This window comes from Diospyros lotus, chromosome 14 (genome assembly GCF_014633365.1).
Source record: "Diospyros lotus cultivar Yz01 chromosome 14, ASM1463336v1, whole genome shotgun sequence".
NCBI classification, from domain to species: Eukaryota; Viridiplantae; Streptophyta; class Magnoliopsida; order Ericales; family Ebenaceae; genus Diospyros; species Diospyros lotus.
In genome coordinates this window covers 6,790,338-6,811,498 of record NC_068351.1, presented here as the reverse complement: position 1 = coordinate 6,811,498, position 21,161 = coordinate 6,790,338, and the positions used below count along the sequence as shown (strand labels likewise).

The window sequence follows — 21,161 nt, the reverse complement described above, 5'->3', positions numbered from 1 at the left end:
ATGAGCACTGGGGGTGCCAAATTTTGTAATTTCATAAAGTTGATCTAACCCTCTAAAGCTGACTTTAACGGGTTTGCTATTTTGTTTGCCAAGCCAAATAATAGCAAAGTTAAATGAAAATTCTCTTCTCCAAGCCAAATAATAGCAAGTTAAATGAAAATTCTCTTCTCCAAGTCAAATAATAGCAAGTTATATGGAAATTCTCTTCTCCAATGTTGTTTGGTATTCTCAAAATTGTTCGTCAAAATTTTTGCAAAACTTAAAACCCTCACCAAGTTTGGCAATTAAATTTGGCCAAGCCATCCTTACCATCTCTTCTCGATAACGGTCATCAATATTAAAAGAGGTCAGGTCAGATGCAATTCATGTATGAAAATGCTTGACAACAATTAATTACAACCGCGACAACGAGCAGATTAAAAGAAGATGACTGGAGAAGGCAAATTGCTGATGTGGTGAAAAATGAACGACCACCAAATCTAGCTGCAACGGTGGCGGCGAGCAGAACTAGCGGTGTGCTATTCATCGTCTTGTACAGATAAATTGGGTTTGTGATTTTGAGATTTATTTATTTATTTGTATTAAATGAGTGATATTGTATATTTATTAATTTAATTATTGATTATTAATTTTATGTATGTGTGTATTTAATTATTAATTTTGTGTATGTATAAAAATTATAGATAAGGTAAAATAAATATAATTAAAATTTATTAATAAATAAATAAAATAGAGAGGAGAATAAAAGACGAAATTGAAATAATTATAATTTTTAAAATAAAAAATAAATTATTTATAATATAATAAAGAGTAGAATGTGACGTTTAGGATACATCCAACAGACAACAGGCGAATACATTTACGCATATATAATCTCTTGATTTGGCAAATGTAGTGGGTTCAGGTGTCTAAAACCAAGACCACTTTGTAATTTTGTTAATAAATATATATATATTTATTAAGTTAGAATAGAACCCATCTCTGTCCACGTGTATATTTTCATGCTCATCCACGTCTTGACTTTATCAATATTAAATTTTTAATTTATTTCTTATTCTTCTGTGTTGTCATCCAAATTATGGTGACTAAGGAAAGTAGCAAAGTAAGGGATGGGTACGGACCTAAACGATTCTGAATGGTCACGTGGCAGAAGCGTGTAGGTTGCCATTCCGGGAGCAGTTAGCAGTCTGCCTCCCCGCGTCAGGATAGCATCGCCCCACTGTCGGCAACCTCCCCCGGTCCACCGCCCACCCCTCCACGCTTTTTCTCTACTCAATATTTATTATTATTACTTGTTTGGGATTGGGGCTGCATTAAAGTTGCCATCTACCCAGTACCCAATCCATGTAACTAGGTCTACCTGTCCCCTATTCACTTTATTGATTGATATTTGACAAAATACATGTTAATAATAATGTATTTGTATATTTTTTATTTAAATAAAAAATTAATAATTTAAAAATACTTCTAAAATAATAAAAAATATATAATTACATGACAGTGATATTTTATTAAAAATGAACGAAATGATAGATTAGGTGATACATAAAAAAATATAAAAATCTTATTTTGAGACGACCCTCAGAGTTACTTTCATATATAGTTTTTGGGGAAATGATCTTAATGTTAGCAATAGAGCTAATTTAAAATTCCTATTGAGTGGTGATTTTACTGAAAATATATTTATGTGTAATGTTAGTTGCACTGCTATAATAGAAGTGGTCCTTGATATAGAAGAACTTCCTTGCGTGAATGGCGGCGACTGGATAATACAAATTCGTACGCTTTAAATCATGGCCACAAGTTTGGCCAAAAAATCAGGTTTCGGGACCCATATAATGAAAATATTTATTACAATTTTTATTTTAAGAATGAAATTCAAATATTAAAACTACTACAGAATGTTAATATTATATGAATCATTCTATTTATACATCATTTTTGTATATCATGAGCTATGTAAAGGGATATTATAACTAAAATACCCCTTATCTCCATGCACTTGTAACATCCCGTTCGAGCGATAGGAAGAACCGGAACAACTTATCCTGATGGGCCTACACGAACTTCCCAGGGGGGTCACCCATCTCTGGATTACCCCAGGTCAAGCACGCTTAACTTGGGAGTTTTTTGCCAACATTCAGCCCAAAAGGTATCCAGCTGGTGTTGTTTCCTTTCTTACACTATCCTCGATATATTCTAACTTCTCTGGGCCCTCGGGGTATTACATTCTCCCCCCCTTAAGCACATGACGTCCTCGTCATGCGACCTTACAACTGGTCCCAGACCTTCTCCTCTTGGGGGCTGCCATCCTAGAAGCCTGCCAGAAGCCGCTCCTTGTACAGGCCCTCAAGCCCCGGCGCCACTCCCCGCCCTCATCGGACCGCCTTCGCCAAGGGTCGGCTCTGATACCACTGTAACATCCCGTTCGAGCGATAGGAAGAACCGGAACAACTTATCCTGATGGGCCTACACGAACTTCCCAGGGGGGTCACCCATCTCTGGATTACCCCAGGTCAAGCACGCTTAACTTGGGAGTTTTTTGCCAACATTTAGCCCAAAAGGTATCCAGCTGGTGTTGTTTCCTTTCTTACACTATCCTCGATATATTCTAACTTCTCTGGGCCCTCGGGGTATTACATTCTCCCCCCCTTAAGCACATGACGTCCTCGTCATGCGACCTTACAACTGGTCCCAGACCTTCTCCCCTTGGGGGCTGCCATCCTAGAAGCCTGCCAGAAGCCGCTCCTTGTACAGGCCCTCAAGCCCCGGCGCCACTCCCCGCCCTCATCGGACCGCCTTCGCCAAGGGTCGGCTCTGATACCACTGTAACATCCCGTTCGAGCGATAGGAAGAACCGGAACAACTTATCCTGATGGGCCTACACGAACTTCCCAGGGGGGTCACCCATCTCTGGATTACCCCAGGTCAAGCACGCTTAACTTGGGAGTTTTTTGCCAACATTCAGCCCAAAAGGTATCCAGCTGGTGTTGTTTCCTTTCTTACACTATCCTCGATATATTCTAACTTCTCTGGGCCCTCGGGGTATTACACTTCTATATGCCTCATGAGAGATTTTTTTGTTATTGACATATATTTATATAATCCAAAGTGTACTCAAAGGTGTACCAATAACATTTTTCATATTATATTATTTCGGAGTAAAGCTAATCAATGCAATTTTTTTAGATAATGTATATTTATTTTATTTTTAATATTTAAATAATCTTATTGATTATTTTTAAATATAAAAATATAATAAAATAAATACTATTTATTTAACATTAAAATATATTTATTATTACTTAAACATTATCCTTAAATCAATAATTAACATTACCCATTATGGTAAAGTGTTGGGTAAATTAGATTAGATAAATTACATTTACAGTTTTGTGATTTAGATTATTCGTAATGAGACAGCTTTTTTATCACAAATTGTGGAAACTGAGAAGCAAATCTAATTCAGCTTATTCGCACTCTTCCATCTTGCTTATTAAAATAAAATTTTTATGGAGAAAAATAATAAATTATAGAGATTTTAAAAGAAAAATTGAAATTATATGATATTTCTTTACAAACGATAAAAAAAAATTAAAATACTAATACTTTACGTGAAATTACCTTAATATATGAGAGTTATTGATGTGTTTTTGATAACCATTAAAAAAAAAAGAATTAGGTTTAAAAATAAATAAATCTAAAAAATCTTCATAAATAAACAAAAAAATCACGAAACCCATAAAACTATCTTATTTAGATATTCTAAAAACCCTTTTGATAACTCTTATTGGGTATTAAGGAAACACTATCATTGAGAGTGATAAGTCTTTCAAAAATCTTTTTAATACAGTCTCAATTAAAGTGTATCAATTAATTTTTAAAGTCTGCGCCTTGTAGTAAGTCTTCATCTTGAAATTGTAATTTCAATTCTAAACGATATGAAAATTCTGTCACTTATTATTTAATCTCTTATAAATAAAAGATGATTTTTTTCTCCAAACTCTAAATATATATATATTTTTAATTTTTAACTAAGTTAACTTAATAATGGAAAGGGCCCAGGAGACACCCATGGCCTTTTAATTATTTTCTTTCTGTTCGTTCTTAAGAGACTTAAAGTTAATTTTTAATTATAAATTTTATTATTATATTTTGATAATAATAATATTAAATATTACATAAAATTAATAATTTCGTCTACAAAATAATAGTTTTGTAAAAATGTAGGAGGCGAGTGCAATTTATGATGAAATGTTTAAGATAAGATGCGATAATGACTCCACCTTGATTTGACGGTTCAATGGACGCTTGCCATCTAGCAACACGGTGCGGACACGTCCAAGGGCACCAGAGTAATTTCACCGGGTCACACGGATCATGCTTCGTTCCATGCGCTGATTACGATCTCCCCCTTTACTTCCTCTCTCTACATCTTTAAAGCCTATAAAGACCCCGCCATCCACTCCTCTTCAGATCAGATCACGATCAGAATCATAATCCCAGTCACAATCGCATCACGGTTTTGCAGCCGACGTTTGTAGAGCGAGAGAGCAGAGAAGAAAAGAAGGCGAGAGAATGGCCGGAATCATCCACAAGATCGAGGAGAAGCTCCACATGGGAGGCCGCAAGGAAGGCGAAGGGGCCAAGGCGGGGCAGCAGCACGCCGGCGAGCACAAGCCGGAATACCACCCCGGTGGGGAGCACAAGCCGGAGTATCACCACGGTGAGGAGCACAAGCCGGAGTATCACCACGGTGAGGAGCACAAGGGGGAGCACCGCTACGGCGAGGAGAAGAAAGAAGGCCCGTTGGAGAAGATCAAGGAGAAGATCCACGGCGGGGAGGGCGGGCACGGAAAGGACGGCGAGAAGAAGAAGAAGAAGGAGAAGAAGAAGCACGAGCACGGGAGCGGCCACCACGACGACGGCAGCAGCAGCAGCGACAGCGATTAGGTTTAGGCGCCTCCATCTTCATTTCACTTCTTCACTTATAGCTACTTCAGGTAATCTGTCTATGAAGATACATGCACCTATATATTTATATTTCATTTTTATTTCTAAATTTACATATATGTATGTATATGTAACATATTTTGGTAATTATGATTGTAGTTTAAATTAATTGATAATATTTTTTAGTTACTGAAAGTGAAATTAATTGCAAATATGTTCATTCTGACTTTGCAGGTGGATGGAGTTGGAAGAGAGAGAGGCTGCTTTGATGCTGCTGCTATTGTGTTTAAATGTTAGTAATAATAATGCTACCGTGTGGAACTCTTATTTGTATGAAGAGATGATAATTAGCGTGGGAATGATGAATGTTAAGTTGTCATACAGCTGTGTTTGGTTCTTGAATTTATATGAATGCATCGTTTATTTTCTCCTAGATCGTAATTAATTTCTGTTTGTTTAGTTAAGGCAGATTGAGCTAATTAAAAGTATGGGAACGCTAGTTAATCATAAACGACTTGGAATTGAAGAAAACCAAGAGCGTCTATGTTTGGACTTTGGATTGAGGGAATTGAGGAAAAATAAGGGCAGAAAATAGGGGAAGGGGATGATGGAGGGACCAAATTTATGTGGACATTAGGCTCTGAACTTTGCTTGATAGGTGTAGTTTTTTTTAACATCAATACAACTTGTGATTGCTAATCGAAGTGCTAGACCCCATGTAGACCAACTAATAATAATTTTGATCTATACCAACATTAAGTTATAAATAAGAATTCTGATATATTATTAGTAGGGGTAGGGGAGACCCCCAAGAAACCGTAGCAGCCGCCTTCGGCACCTATTCCTCTCTACCTCTCGCCCTTCGCATTTTCCTGTTCCTCTTCTTTTTCAGGGCAGAAGTAGCCGTCGATGCTTCGCGTGAGGCTTCTCCTCTTCTTCTCCTTCCGGCACTGGTACGGACAAGAGTAAGGTTTAGTGCGAATGGGGGAGAAGCGAATCACTGTTGCGACTATCCATCTTCTTTGACGACGGTGTGGGTGTGCGACTCTCTGCCTGCGACAACCGTCCGCCTTCTCCGGTGAAGGCGACTGCCTGAGGCTGCGACCATTCGCCTTCTCCGACCGAAATGACGGCTACAACCAACCCATTCATCTTCACCGCCTGCAACCATTCTCCGAGCCCATGCCGAGCTTCCTGACGGATCGAGCTCGAGCCGGGCTTTAAGGCCCTGAGTTTTGCTACTTGTACGTATCCAATGACGGACAAGTTGACGCACAACAGAGGGAAAGGACGAAAATACCCCCTGAAGCAACTCAAATTATGACATGCTTCTTCTTCACTACTCTTTCTCTCCCTGTCTCTCTCCTCCCCCGCTCGTGCACATTCTGGCCAAAATTTCAGGCCGTCTCTCTTGCTCGCTCTTCCGCCCGTCCGATCGCGTCTGCATCGGTCCCAATGTACAAAGAGCCAAGTCTTCAAGTTTTATCAGCCATAGGGCTTGGCTGGAAGTTAAAATTTAGATTTATGGAGATTTGGTTGTTGAATTATGTTAGTTTTTTAGTACGTTGGTCGATGGCTATAAAGGTATCGAGTGGGTGCCTCTGTTTGAGGGAAACCACCGGCCACTGGCGGGCGGTGATTGACTGCGTTTTTTATGGAAGTTGGCTGAAAGTTAACAAATTTAGATTTACGAAATTTTGACTGTTAGATTATGCTGATTTTTAGATATATTGGTTGATGGGATGAAAATAAGGATATCTGGTAGTCGACTTTGATCGTCGAATATTGCCAGCTACAATAACGGATGGCAACTGACAGTTGCATCTTTTTGGAGACAGTGCATCTTTTTGGAGTTTAGATCTACAGGTTAATATGTGGGGGTTGGCCGTTTGCCGTCAACTGCTCACCCGTTTCTATAATAAATACTGTTGTGATTGGATTAATTTTTTTTCATTTTTTGTTATAGATTTGCCAATTGCAAGGGTAGTTTTTGTCAATTTTATTTTGAGAAATTTTATTTGTAATCATATTTTTTTGCTCTGGCAAGCAGTATAAGTAAAATATTAAATTTTATTATTTATAATTATATTTATTATTTTTTGTAACCATTTTTATTTCAACCATATCTTCCAAACACAATCCCTCAAAAAACACTCCACTTGTATCAAACTCTCTTCTTCTTGGATCACTAGAATTATTTATTATATTATTATAATTATAATTTTTGAATATATATTAAATTATTTGTAATAATATTTTATTTTAGTATTTATTGTTAGATTTTATTTAATTTATAATAAAAATATCACAAATTTAATATAAATTTTAAAGAAATAAAAATAAACATAATTTTATTACAATTTGCATTTAACTAAAAAAATTAAAATTAAAATAACATTAATTTAAAAAAAATAAATACAATATTAATCCATAGATTCGGCACACACGATGATATCATCGAAATAATTTATATACATTTGAAATAATTTATATACAAAATTATTATATATATATAATAGTATACATATAATAGTATATAATATATTATATACATATAAAAGTATCCATTCTCCTGAACCCAGAATTGGATTCTCCCAAATTTAATTATATAACATATTATATAATGTTATACTATTATATAATGTATTATATAATATGTTATAAACTATCCATTTTCCTGAATTCACTCGAATTTATGAATTTTGGGTGTTTATCGAACTTTGAGATTTGGGGTTCCTCGAATACCCAGAAAATTGAGGTTCGGGCAGTTAAGGGTTCCCTGAACTTAGGGTTCGGGAATCCCAAATCGCCCGAACCCAGGAATTCGGGGATCCCTCAAGCCCCGAACCCTGAGGTTTGGGGCATCCCTTAGCCACTGAACCTTGGGGTTCGGGGTTTTAAGGTGGGTATTTTTTATTTTTTTTTAATTCATCTATCGTGTATGTATATGTAAATTATGTAATTGAACTAAGGATAGATGTTGTAAATTGTTATTTTTCGTTGAAACATGAATACTTGTTATCTTTTTTGTCAAACTTTGCGTAAACATTTGTAAATAATAATCTTCCATTGCTGATAGTAATTGCTAATAGTAACTAGTAATTGGCTATGATGAGGAAAATTAGGCTGAGCAAAGTTTGGTGTTGAATAATAGTGGTTGCGCGATGTTCAGTTGGGAGTGAGTAAAATGTCTATGGTGATTGTAGTCGAAAAAGTGAGTGCATGCGCTTGAAGAGTAATGATGGGTGGTTGAGCGTCAAATATTTAAATGAAGGGTAAATATGAATTTTTATTTTAGAATATTTTTAAAATATTAAAAGTAAATTACGGAGAGTAAAACATATGATTACAAATAGAATTTTTTATTGTTATAGATTTGATTAAATTTTGCTATTTGAGTATGTAAATTGACTACTTGAAAAGCTAGATATTAGAAATTAAATTTTGTTATTTAGGTGCGTAAATTTAGTACTTAAAAATATAAATTTAATGTAATGTAATTAATTTTATATTATAAAATTTTATCAATTTTATATTTTATAATAGTTTTGATTGTTATTATTTTATAAAAAATAAAACAAATTAGATTATGTTAAATATTCAGACTTATTATCTCAAGCATTTCACATGAAATTTGATTTGTATTTGCATAGCCATACCTTAATTCTTTTAAAAAAATATGTTATGGAAAAATGGATAACATATTGTCTAATTGAAATTTTTGATAACTTTTTGGTAATTTCTTCTATTTGGCTCATTATGCACCATATGAATAATATTATAATAAAAAATATAAATATTCAAGATCAAATTATTTATAAATATATATATATTAAAAATAAAATTTATTTAACTAAATAACTTCCTTAAATCATTAATTTTATTATAAATAACATGAAAATATTACTAAAAAATTAATTATAAATCAACTTAACCTAAAAAAGAGACTACAATTTATACATAACAAATTCATTTTCATACAATTTATACATTGATTCCATCACTTCATCTTTCTTAGGACCTTGATGTGACACGCATGTTAGCATAAATAATTATCCATTCTTATAAGTTGCATTCAATTCACTCCATAAATTAAATTTCAATATTGATAGTGAATATCTTGCAAAGAGAATTTTTTTTTTAGTTTAATTATAAAACATGACAGTATAATGTTAAAGCATGCGATATAGCAATCATGCACGATCAACTGTTGTAAATAAGTTAGTGGGTTAGAATGGATTAAGGTTGATAACGGAAGGATGAGTTGATTATGGGTCGCTAATCAGAGAAAAGAAATGACAGGTCGATAGTGACTTGTAAGTTGCCACTCGAAGCAAAGAAGAAGGGATGTGATCGACAAGATGGCGACAATCAATTGGAGATTAAGTTCTTCCGTTCGAGTTGATAAGAGATAAGAGATATGAGTAAAGATGACAGTAGAATGAAGGATCAGTTGATTTGTTCTTCCTTTTTTTTGGTTTTTAGCTCACCTTATATATAACTCGCACATTATTTTAGACTTAAGTAGTTAATAGGTGCATATTATAAAAAATAAATATTAAATAAATTAGATTTAAAAATTGAGAATATGATAGGTGATAAGTGTCTTTTATACGCTTATTTTGGTCTATAAACTTAGCATTTATACATTCAATGAGCATGATTTCTACTTGATTTTGTTCCATATATGGTTATGTAGATGTGGAGCATGTGTTGAATACACTTGGAGCAAAAAGAGTGATTTTGGTGCATGATGGGAGTGAAATAAAGCTTAGAGGCAAGGTCGGGTATCAATGCAAAAGAAAGCAAAAGATTTTCAAGAGCCAAAAAGTGGAAGATGATAAAGCAAGAGGCCAAAGAAGAAAACTAGCGGTCTTACAGCGGAATGCATACCGCTATAGGACCGCTGTAAGATTTAGTTTCTGGAACTCACGGTCCTACAGCGGAATGCATACCGCTGTAGGACCGCTTTAAGGTTTAGTTTCTGGAGCTCACGGTCCTACAGCGGAATGCATACCGCTGTAGGACCGCTTTAGGAATTGTTATCTGAAGCTCACGGGTCTGCAACAACAAGCATACCGCAGTAGGACCGCGGTAGCGTTCTGAACTTCAAATCAAAGCTCGATTTCGGCCCATCTCCGTCCAAATCAATGAAAAATGAGAGTTTTCACTATGCATGACTTTAATAACCTAAAAACCACTATATAAAGACTTATTTTGAAGGGTTTTGAGATTTTTTGGGGGCATGGAAGAGAGGCGGACGAAAGATTGAAGACTACTCTTGGGTTGTATTTTTCTTTGCTTTTTTTTTCTTTCTCAATTCTTCGTTATGGATTCCAACTCTTTTCTTTTTCTTATGATTGAGAGCATGCATAGCGAAATTATTATAGCTAAGGTGAATGATGAAACCTCGACTTCTAATAGTTTGATTTAAAGTTATTCAGTTTGTTATTTTCTTATCCATTCGGGTTGATTATTTGTTATATTCATAATGCTGTTTTGATGCTTGATCACCATTAAAACATATTTGTGATTTGTATTGCTTTCGAGAGATTCAATATGGATTAGACATGGTAACAAACAACGTAGGGTCCTATAATAGGTAGAGATGCCGTTATGCCCTATAAAATTATTTTGTGATGATCTCCGTGATTGAATGCATGTTTATATGTTCGAAGGTTATCTAGAGATAGTTAATCTCATATATATTCATAGAACTGAATGACCGTCGAGAGAGGCTTTTGGTTGTGATTGGATCATCGATTTTCAACCTAAGATAAGGAATAGCAAGACCCGAGTAACAAATAATTAAATCATAAAAGGTCGACGGTGGATTCACAAACCCTAGTGCCTTAGTCTTGTGAGTTTTAAATCAAATGAATTGTTTTGTTTGCATATTTTATTAGTAAATTAGTTTTCATTACAATTGAAGTCATTGTTAATGTGTGTGTTAGGTTAAGGGTAAATCAATTAGAGTAAACGTCAAAAGTTAGTCCTCGTGGGTACGACACTCTATTCATCACTGTATTACTTGTCACGATCCGTCCACTTGTGGGATAGAATTAGCCGGACAATAGGGTTTTCACAAAAAAAATTAGGGGAAAAATATATAAATATATATATATATACTCACAAATATACATGTTATATGTATTTCCCGCATCACCCCGCATGGGCCAGACTCGGTCAGATAGACTGGCCCAATCACCCAAGGCCAAGAAGGCCCGGACGACTTCGTCAAGGAAAGTCCAGCCTCCACCAAAGATCCGGAACTCGTAAAGCGAGCATATGGCGAGCTCCCCATAATCCCCCAACGAGCTCCAAGCAATCAACTAACGAGCTCCTAAAATATCCTCCAGATCGCTGGCCCATCCAGGTCGCTGGCCTAAAACCTCCAACTCGCATGAGTGGCAAAGCTGCTGAGAAGTCAGAGGTAGGGTCCGATCACTTTATCTGTAACAGCCCATGCCCCTCGTAATGAGAATCCCACTGAAGGCGATAAGAACTGTTTGTCCCCCATTATACAATCACTGTATTTTTATATATTATTTAAATTGTAAAAGCCCCTCAATATAAATGAGAATCAAAGAGACCATGAGGGGCAAGGACGAAAAGAATAATCAGATACCGCCACTCTGAGAGAATAATCAGACGGCGGCCGTGGACTAGGCATCGTTCTGGCCGAACCACGTAAAAGATTCTGGGGTACACGCTTGAAATTTGGGGGGGGGGGTTTCCTTCCTTCTCGGTATTTTTGGATTGACTCACCGCGGCCCAACGAATCATGGTCGGCCGAAATTGAACGTCGACAATACATATATCTTTTTCTTCAAAGAGTCTGTCCCGTGGATTTTCCAGAAACAACAATTTCCCGTCCTCTGGGTTTGCTTGAAACAACAATTGTGGTGGTCGCGAGTTGCAGATCCAATGACCCCTTATCTTCTTCGTTGCCAGTAGTGGTTAAACCACAACGAGTTACAAATCTAGTGACAATGGTGTCGATGGCGATGGCGAAACTCGGTTGGCTTGTGCGACAGGCAATCGCACAACCTTTCTCTGACGCTCGACCTAGAGTTGGGAAATGGGTCGGTCAATTATGCCCGACTCGCCTCCTGCTTGGCCCCCAAGGAAGTCAGGTCAGGCTGAGCAACGGGAAATGGGGGCCTGGCACGGTCCCATGACTTTTAATAAATGGGTAACGACGGGCCGAACAAGGCCATTTTGATGGGTCACCCCCATTTTTGGTGGGCCAGGTCTGGTCGCAGGCCACGAAGCACTAGCCCAACTTAGCCTGTTTGGTATAGTATCGGGTCAACTGGGCATTGTGTCTTCTCCGTTCTTGGCCCTTGACAATAATAAGAATAGGCAATGATGAAGGTGAGAGGAAGCAGACAACTATTGAAGAAGGTGGTGCAGCGACGGAGACAAGAGGTAGCCAGTGATTGCTAGAGAAAATGATGCAATGGTAACTAAGAGAGGGATCCGACGATTGCTAGAGACATGGTGACGAAAGGGATCCGACGATCGTTGGAGACCTGGTGGAGATAGAGATAAAGTGAGAGATAGAGATAAAGTGAGGGAGTAGGTGAAAGGATAAATGGGGGGAGATTTTTAACCTTTAAAATAATGAAAATATCACAATATTTTAATTGTCAATTTATTACCATTTATCCTGTGCATCAAGTTATCCGTCATCAATTTATTACCATTTTTTATATATAAAAGATATATATTAATAAAAAAATCGAATAAACAAGATTAAAATCATGAGGCACTACCTTAAATGAAAATAATCTTTTATATATTAACCGATAGAATAATGAATCTTATCTTTTGCGTGTCACTTTTTCTTTGGACTCTCACACACAAACAATTCAATTCTAATCCAATGTCTCAAAAGAAAAGACACAAAAGAGATTACCGCGGTGGTGATAGATAGATAGATACTTCAAATAACATAATAATTGAAGTTCTTCACGTCAATAGCCTCTGGTGTCCTTTAGGTCAGGTCTAATCAATCATTTACTTACTACAAATGTTATCAAATTTAATTAGGAACGACGCGTGTAACAAGACAAATGCAAATAACCTAAAAGTCCATCCTATCAAATCTAACGTCATAACGAGCCTTCACTCTAAAAAAGGACAGGAATCCAATAAAATTCTCTTACCAGTTTTACATTGTTGCTTCGCTTTGGCGAGTGCAGTAGCTCTCACGGCATAATAACGAAGCTTTGTTACGTTTTTGGAGCCTAGCTAGCGCCTCTTCCGTCTCATTGCTCTCTACAATGCCATAGTTTATGGACAAACGAACATCGTCCAAGAAATTCCTAGTTTTGGTATATTTGCTAGATTACTTTTAGTACTTAGTTAGTCCCAATGTTTTTGCAAAGACATAAGTTAAAAAATGTACGATTTTGAGGCTGCACTCTACTTATTATCATCAGGTTTTCTTTGTGGTGAATTCGTGATACTGTCAATCAATTAGAATATTTTTTTTTTGAATTACGCTTTATTAATGACATCCTCAATCACTCTGTCCCTAAAGTTACATTAAAGAGGTAAATTAAGGGATATGCCTAATTAATCAGGGTGGTAAACCTTACCACTACTAATATCACTTCTAAGGTTCTCTTCCAAAAAGAAACATTTTGTTTTCTCAAGAATCAAACTCACACTAAAAATCTCCAAGTAAACTTTTAATCTATTCTTTTATCACTTGGCTATGGCCCTCAGGCCCAGCCAAGGTATATTTGGTTATGCTTGTAGTTGTTGTAGCGTGGAAAGCGTTTCTCTACTGCTTCAATATCATTAAATTAATTTTTTATAATGGAGGTTGGTGCCCTCTTTTAATTGAGTATTCCTTTAATTACAAATAAAATCCATTGCTGGGCCTGGGCCTGGGCCTGGGCCTGGGCTGTTTTAAGGAAACGGATTGTACAATTTGATGCTGATTAATAGTCCATCCTATTTATTTAGCCCAAATTTTATCAAAATTTATAACTTACAATATTTATTTTTTTTAGTTTTATCTTTGACTGAAAATCGTTTTTGACATCATTTTGTAACTAAATTTACATACCAAAAAAGAAAATGATTATAATACTCTAATTAATCTTAAAAAAATATTTATAATTCCATTATTATAAATCAATTAAAAAAAATACCAAACTAACTCCAATTGATAATTTGAGAGGGAAAAATAGAGACAAAAGTGAAAAAATGTAACCGTATATTATTTTATTTCTATTTTTCTTTCATGAAAATTTTCTTAGAGCTTGTTTGGTCAAACCTTTTGTTTTCAACTTCATTATTTTAAGAACAAAAATAGAAAATAACTTTATTTGATTGCTTGATTTACGTTTCAAAGATTTTAAAACAATAGAAACAATAGATGAGTATTTTTAAATATTATAATTGTTTAAGACGCAGTGTCCTATTATTGTGAACAGTTTATAACAATTTTTCATTATGATTATTGTCAATAAACAAAGTAATTTCTAATTTTTGAAATTAAAAACATGGATATAGTGTTTAAAAATTTAATTAAAAATTATATTCACTGAGGAAAAAAAAGAAAATAAAAAGAATTGCGTGTTTGAAAATTTAATCAAAAATCTTATTTATTGAGGATAAAACAAGAAAATTTAATTAAAAATTCAACTATTTAGTGATTAATTTGCTTCCAAACCATCAATTAGCGCCACTTTTCTCTCCTTCAAAGCGAGTTTGGTATTTTTATATTTAATTAATTTGTAAAAATAGAATTGTGTACTTGTTTAAAATTAATTGGGATATTGTGATTATTTTCTTTTTTTGTATGTAAATCTAATTTTTTAGCCAAAAATAAGATTATCGGTCAAAAATAAAAGTATAAATGGATTAAGTGTCTCAAATTATAAATTTTGAGAGAATTTAATGAGTTTAACGATTTATTTATTTTTTTAATCAATGAGGGCCTGGTTGATTTGCAAGACAGACCTTTAAGCATGGATTGTATTGCCAAACCCATCCAAATGGCAGTTTGGATAGAACTGTATGCTGGCAGCGTTGCTGTAATATTACAAAGCGAAGCAGTAGTTTAATCAATGAGACAGACCTTTATTTTTTTGTAATATCACTGTATGCTGGCAGTGTTGCTGTAGTAGAACTGTAATATTACACAAATGTAATAGCACCATATAAAAAATCATCTATGAAATGTCATGATATTACTTCTTTTATTTTTTAGTCAGAATTTAGGCCTCACTATTCTTGGGAGATGTGAGTCTCACCCCAACTTAGTAAATTATGATTTAATCTCCATAAAACGATTTCACAGACTCACCCCAACTTAGTAAATTATGATTTAATCTCCATATAACAATTTCAGAAAGTTTCGAACCAATATTACTTGCTTTTTGCTTATATACAATGATGTCAATTTTTCATTAATAACCTATGGTTTCGACAAAGATATCTATTAATTTATCTATTTATAATTCTATACTATATTGTAAAAATATTTTCCTGCTGTACTGGAAATAAAATAAAAATATAGACAGATTTAGCATAAACAAACCAGCACTGGCAAATCTGACCGATACAACGCTCTATCAAGGCAATTGGCTGGCTGAGCAGAATGACATGTGTCCAAGTGTAACCATTACTGGGACAGTAGCTAGATTAGATGATCAAAGTGTGAACACAAGGGTCCTCTCAGAATCAGAATCAGAATCAGAATGCTATTCTATTCCTGTTGTACTTTCAATTCAAGCATTTTTGGTTATGAGAGAGAGAAGTGAGAGGGGTCTGGGCTCTGGAAAAAAAAAAAAAAAAAAAGAATTGCTCAATTCCAAATGAACTGAACTGAACTGAACTCCCTTGGATGCAGCCATTGGTTCAACAACAAAAAACTGCCCTTTTCTGCATAAATTAACAACAAAACTGAAAACGACATCCGCAGAGACAATACAGAGAACAACTATATCTTAATTATAAGAAGCATAGGTGGGACGCCGAATAGAACAAGTCAGCTTTGTTTTCCCCACCACCAAGTGGCAATGTTTCTCTTCTTCCAGCCGGCCTTTCCCAATGGCCTGCCTTATATCAACCCCAACCCCATCTAGTCTCCTTCCTAATTTCTTTCCCTTCATGGGTTTTTCCTTTCCCCCAAAACCCACCAAGAAAATCACCGGGAAAATCCTCGGAAACAACAGCAATTTAGCAGCCCATCTGGGTGTCCAGGGTTTTTGAATATCCCTCGAATGGACAGGCTGATCAGCTTGGAGCCTTCTAGCCTCGTTGCCATAAGAATCGAACCAGGCCAGAAGTGTTCCGGCGAGCTCACTCTCCGCAATGTTATGTACACCATGCCGGTGGCTTTCCGGATCCAGCCCATTAACCGGAGCCGATATAATATCCGGCCACAATCCGGAATCATAGCCCCCCTTACAGCCATCTCTGTGGAAATCACTTATCATCTTCCGGCGGATGCGAATCTTCCAGATTCGTTTCCTTACTGCGACGACGCTTTCCAGCTGCACAGCGTGGTGGTCCCCGGCGCGGCGATCAAGGATGCGGCGTCGAGTTTTGATTCGGTTCCGAGCGATTGGTTTACCACCAAGAAGAAGCAGGTTTTTATAGATAGTGGGATTAGAGTTATGTTTGTTGGCTCGCCGGTGCTGGCTCGGCTGGTAGCCAGCGGGGCGATGGACGAGGTTAGAGAAGTTTTGGAAAAGAGTGACCCGGCTTGGAAGGCCGCCGACTCGGTTGACCCGGATGGGAATTCGTTGCTCCACTTGGCGATTTCTCGGAGCCGGCCGGATCTTTTGCAGCTGTTATTGGAGTTTGAGCCGAATGTGGAGGCTGAATGCCGGTCAGGGTGTAGCCCGCTGGAGGAGGCGGCGGCGGCTGGGGAGGCTTTGATCGCGGAGCTCTTGTTGGCTCACAAAGCGGGAACCGGGAGGTCCGAATCCTCCGCCTGGGGCCCGATCCATCTGGCGGCGGGCGGTGGGCATTTGGAGGTATTGCGGCTGCTTTTGCTGAAAGGTGCCGCCGTGGATTCACTGACTAAGGACGGCAACACAGCGCTGCACCTCGCCGTGGAGAAGCGGCGGCGGGACTGCGCCAGGCTGCTGCTGGCCAACGGCGCGAAAGCAGACAGAAACAACTCCGACGGCGACACGCCGCTGCACATTGCCGCCGGCCTCGGGGATGAACAAATGGTCAAACTCTTGCTGCAGAAAGGCGCCAACAAAGACATTCGAAACCGGCAGGGAAAGACGGCTTACGACGTCGCCGCGGAGCACGGGCACTCTAAGCTCTTCGACGCGCTGAAGCTCGGTGACAGCTTATGCATAGCAGCCCGAAAGGGGGAGCTGAGGAAGATCCACCGGCTGCTGGAGAGCGGAGCCGCCATCAATGGGAGAGATCAACACGGTTGGACGGCGCTGCACCGAGCAGCGTTCAAGGGCCGAGTAGAAGCCGTCCGAGCTCTGGTCGAAAGAGGCGTGGATGTTGATGCTCGAGACGAAGACGGCTACTCGGCGCTCCACTGCGCTGTGGAAGCAGGCCACGCCGACGTCGCCGAGCTGCTGGTGAAAAAGGGCGCCGACGTGGAAGCGAGAACCAACAAGGGCATGAACCCGACCCAGATAGCCGAGTCGCTGCATTATTCTGGAATCACCAGAATTCTCATCCATGGTGGAGCAGCCAGAGACGGAATAATTACTGGTAAAGCATTATTTGAGGACAAATTTAAGAGCAAAGAGTCGAGGGAGAAGGGGGAGATGAAGAAGCAGCTTATTAATCGTCGGGGAAGAGAGCTTCGGAGCAGCTTCGACCGGTCGTCGTCGCCGTTGGCGGTGCTGTAGCGAGCTAGCTGCTAGGAGGAGACTTGGGCTTTTACAAGATGAAGCGAAGATTGAATTCTTTGTTAGCTGAATTTTCTGCAAGTTATATATATATATATAGATCTTATCTTATCATCATCTGTTCGTTCCGCTAATTAAAACTCAAAACAGCATTCTGTACTTCTCGATTCGGAGTGTGTAGGAAGTTGTTGGTAGCTCCACTCCTCCATCTCTTTCTCCTATCATTTTGTAAGATACATACATTATCAATAAAACTGTATCTGAAGAATGAAAGGCCATTCTTTTTTTGTTTTTTTATTTCGGATGCAGCTTGCTTTTGCGATTCACAAACAATCTTAGTTCAGAACTCATAGATATTCACAAACAATCTCCTTGGCTTAATTTGCCTTTGACCCAACAAGATTCTCTACCATGTAATCTACTAGGTAGTTGTAGCAGCAGCTTTCGAATGTGACAAAAAGATAGAGCGATGATAGCTAGGCAAATCGGCAAGGAAGAGAAGATACTGATTCTGATTCTGAGGCAGCAAGAGACATAAAAAAGCCTCCGGAAGCATCACACAAACTTTGATTCCTTGAAAATAAAGTTTCACCAACTGTTTAATTAAATTACTGACTCAATTTAATTATGTGTTTTTCCTTTTTTCAAATAGACAATTGCTATGTTGACAAATAATTTTCTAAACTTGACATACACACAAATTCATAATAATTTTACTAATAATTAATAATAATTCATTCCTAATAGTAAGTAAATTTGTTGTTAATTTTTAAGTATAACTATTATGATTTAGATAGAATTATTATTGTTACAGATATTTCCCACCCCATTCTGTGTGGGCTGGACTTAGCATGATGATTCGACCCAAAAGCTCAAAGCCCAATAAATCGAATTGAGCTCGCCAAAGCGAGCTCAGATAATGCCGAAGAGTAGGACCAAACGTCGGGATCAAGCGAGCTCCCCGTAACACCTCTAACTCGTTGGCATATTCAAACTGGCCCCTAGCTATGCAAGCAAAGTTCCCCGACACCTTTATAGCTCGCTGGTTCAGCCTGTCAGCTCGCACCATAGAAGGGGCGCATGTTGAGGCATACCGGCAAGCTTAGGGTCGCCCTGACTGGACCCATTGAGCCCATTCTCTTGACCCATTTCTCCGGCCCATGCCAGTCCCATATTTGCCTTCTAGCAACAACATCATTATAGCCGCACCTAGATTCCCGGACATCCTCCTCAGATCCCATCCGCATTAATGACAGATCTCATATGCATTAATGGCAGATCCCGTCCACATTAATGAGGGTCTCATCAACACCTCGCTGCGGCAGGGACATCCCCGCCGACTACTCCATCCCATCACCAATCCGTCACATCGGACCGGTTTCGGTTCGATTTCGGTTCTATCCAATTAACATTTAACTTCTAAATATTTTCGCAAAATATGAAATTACAAACAAATTTGTTAATTAAAATAAACCCATAACTTCATTAATGTTTCAAATCTTAAAGTAAAAGTAAAATAAAATAATTCATAAACTACCTCGTCAAATTAGATTATATCAACCATTTAGTATAGCAATAGCGCATAAAAGTCTAGAAATAAAAGAGTTCATGAATAACAATAACCAACAACAAAAAAGAAATAAACAAAAATTAGCAGATTAAAATTGCAAGTAATAATATATTTATACGTATGTATATATATACCCAAAAAATTAAAATATATATACAAGTATAATATCGGTTCCAATTTGGTTCGAACTACGGTTTAAGAAGAAAAACTAATAACCAAATCAAATATATCAGTTATTAATTTTTTAAAACCAAAACCTAACCGTTGAACCATAAAACCAATCCAAAAGGCACGGTTCGGTTCAATTTGGTTCGGTTCACCAATTTTCGGATATTTTTTGACACCCCTAAGACAAGCTCATTCATCGTCGAAATCTGAGCTCAGATTGTGGAACCAAGCGAGCTCCCAATAAGATTTCCAGCAAACTCTCAGCGATATACTCAACAAGCTCCCAGTAATGCTTCAAGCTCTCTTGCCTAACCGGTCAACTCACCGGTTAAACTATTCATCTCGCATAACAACATTGTTGCTGAATAATCAGAGGCATGGATCCACCTACTTTATCTGATGCAAACCGGATCCCTAGTAATATGGAGTTCCACTCCCGATTTTATGGAGATGATAAAGACATCTTGTCTCCCATAATATCATCTCTACACTTTTGCATTTTATGCAATTGTAAACACCCCTCACTATAAATAAGGGTCAAGAATACCATTGTAAAGGAGATAACAATCATAATAACATATTGTTACTCTGCCGGAATATCCAGATAATAGTCATGGAGTAGACATCATTCTAGCTGAATTACATAAAATTCCCTTGTCTTTGCTTCTACTTAGTCATTCCTCCTTACATTTTGACTCATTTTCTCATTGCGGGTCTACGAATCACAATCTACTAATTCTGAACATCGACAACAGACTTTAATATTATAAGGTTTATTAATGGTTTAATACATACAAGACTCTCAAGAGTTAAAAATATGTCGCTTGATTTTTAAAATGTAAAATATTAAGATTCGGTATTTCAATTATGAAAAATTATAATTTTAAATTTTTATCATGACTAAAAGTAAAAATGAAACCGTTATCTATACCATATAAAATGTCACATCACATAAAAAACCCACATATATAGTGAGACGTATCGAGTTAGACTTAATACATGAATATGATATTTAGTTTCTTAACAATTAAAAAATTTGGCATTTTGTTCTTAATATTAAAAAAAATCGAATTTGATAAAAAAAACCTAAATTTTATAAAAATGCCTAAAATTTTCATAAAAAGACATAAAATTATTCAAAAAGACCCAAATTTTATAAAAATACCTAAAAATTTCATAAAAAAATACCTAAAAATATTTAAACAAAGACCTAAATTTAATGAGAAATACCTAAAAATAAAACATATAAATTAAAATTTAGGTTTTTAAAATTATTTTTAGTTATTTTTATGAAATTTAGTTCATTTTTTAAATATTTTTAGGTCTTTTATAAAATTTAAGTATTTTTGAATATTTTTAGTTTTTTATGAAATTTTTAAGTCTTTTTTATAAATTTTAGATATTTTTTGAATTATTTTAGGTCTTTTTATGAAATTTATGGCATTTTTGGATTATTTTAGGTCTTTTTGTGAAATTTTTAAGTTTTTTTTTTATGAAATTTAAGTTTTTTTAATTTTCTAAATATTTTTATGAAATTTTTAGCTTTTTTTTTATAAAATTTAAGTTTTTTTAAGATGAAATTTAATCTTTTTATATGAGATACCAAATATTAAAAA

At 36.5% G+C, this 21,161-nt stretch overlaps 2 protein-coding genes across 2 annotated transcripts; both read left to right on the top strand.

Annotated features, from left to right (window-relative positions):
• Window positions 1–4,466: 4,466 nt before the first annotated feature.
• Window positions 4,467–5,386, top strand: LOC127790585 (protein SRC1). The gene is made up of 2 exons (XM_052320155.1): window positions 4,467–5,003; window positions 5,188–5,386. The coding sequence occupies exon 1, from the start codon at window positions 4,579–4,581 to the stop codon at window positions 4,951–4,953; it is 375 nt and encodes a 124-aa protein (XP_052176115.1). The 5' UTR covers window positions 4,467–4,578; the 3' UTR covers window positions 4,954–5,003; window positions 5,188–5,386.
• Window positions 5,387–15,951: 10,565 nt separating this feature from the next.
• On the top strand, window positions 15,952–18,079 carry LOC127790415 (protein VAPYRIN-like). Its single transcript, XM_052319933.1, has one exon. The coding sequence runs from the start codon at window positions 16,200–16,202 to the stop codon at window positions 17,805–17,807; it is 1,608 nt and encodes a 535-aa protein (XP_052175893.1). The 5' UTR covers window positions 15,952–16,199; the 3' UTR covers window positions 17,808–18,079.
• The last annotated feature ends 3,082 nt before the right edge of the window (window positions 18,080–21,161 follow it).

What these genes read in the sequence shown, in the direction of transcription:
- LOC127790585 (XM_052320155.1), top strand. Translation starts at nt 4,579, where the DNA reads ATGGCCGGAATCATCCACAAGATCGAGGAGAAGCTCCACATGGGAGGC.
- LOC127790415 (XM_052319933.1), top strand. Translation starts at nt 16,200, where the DNA reads ATGGACAGGCTGATCAGCTTGGAGCCTTCTAGCCTCGTTGCCATAAGA.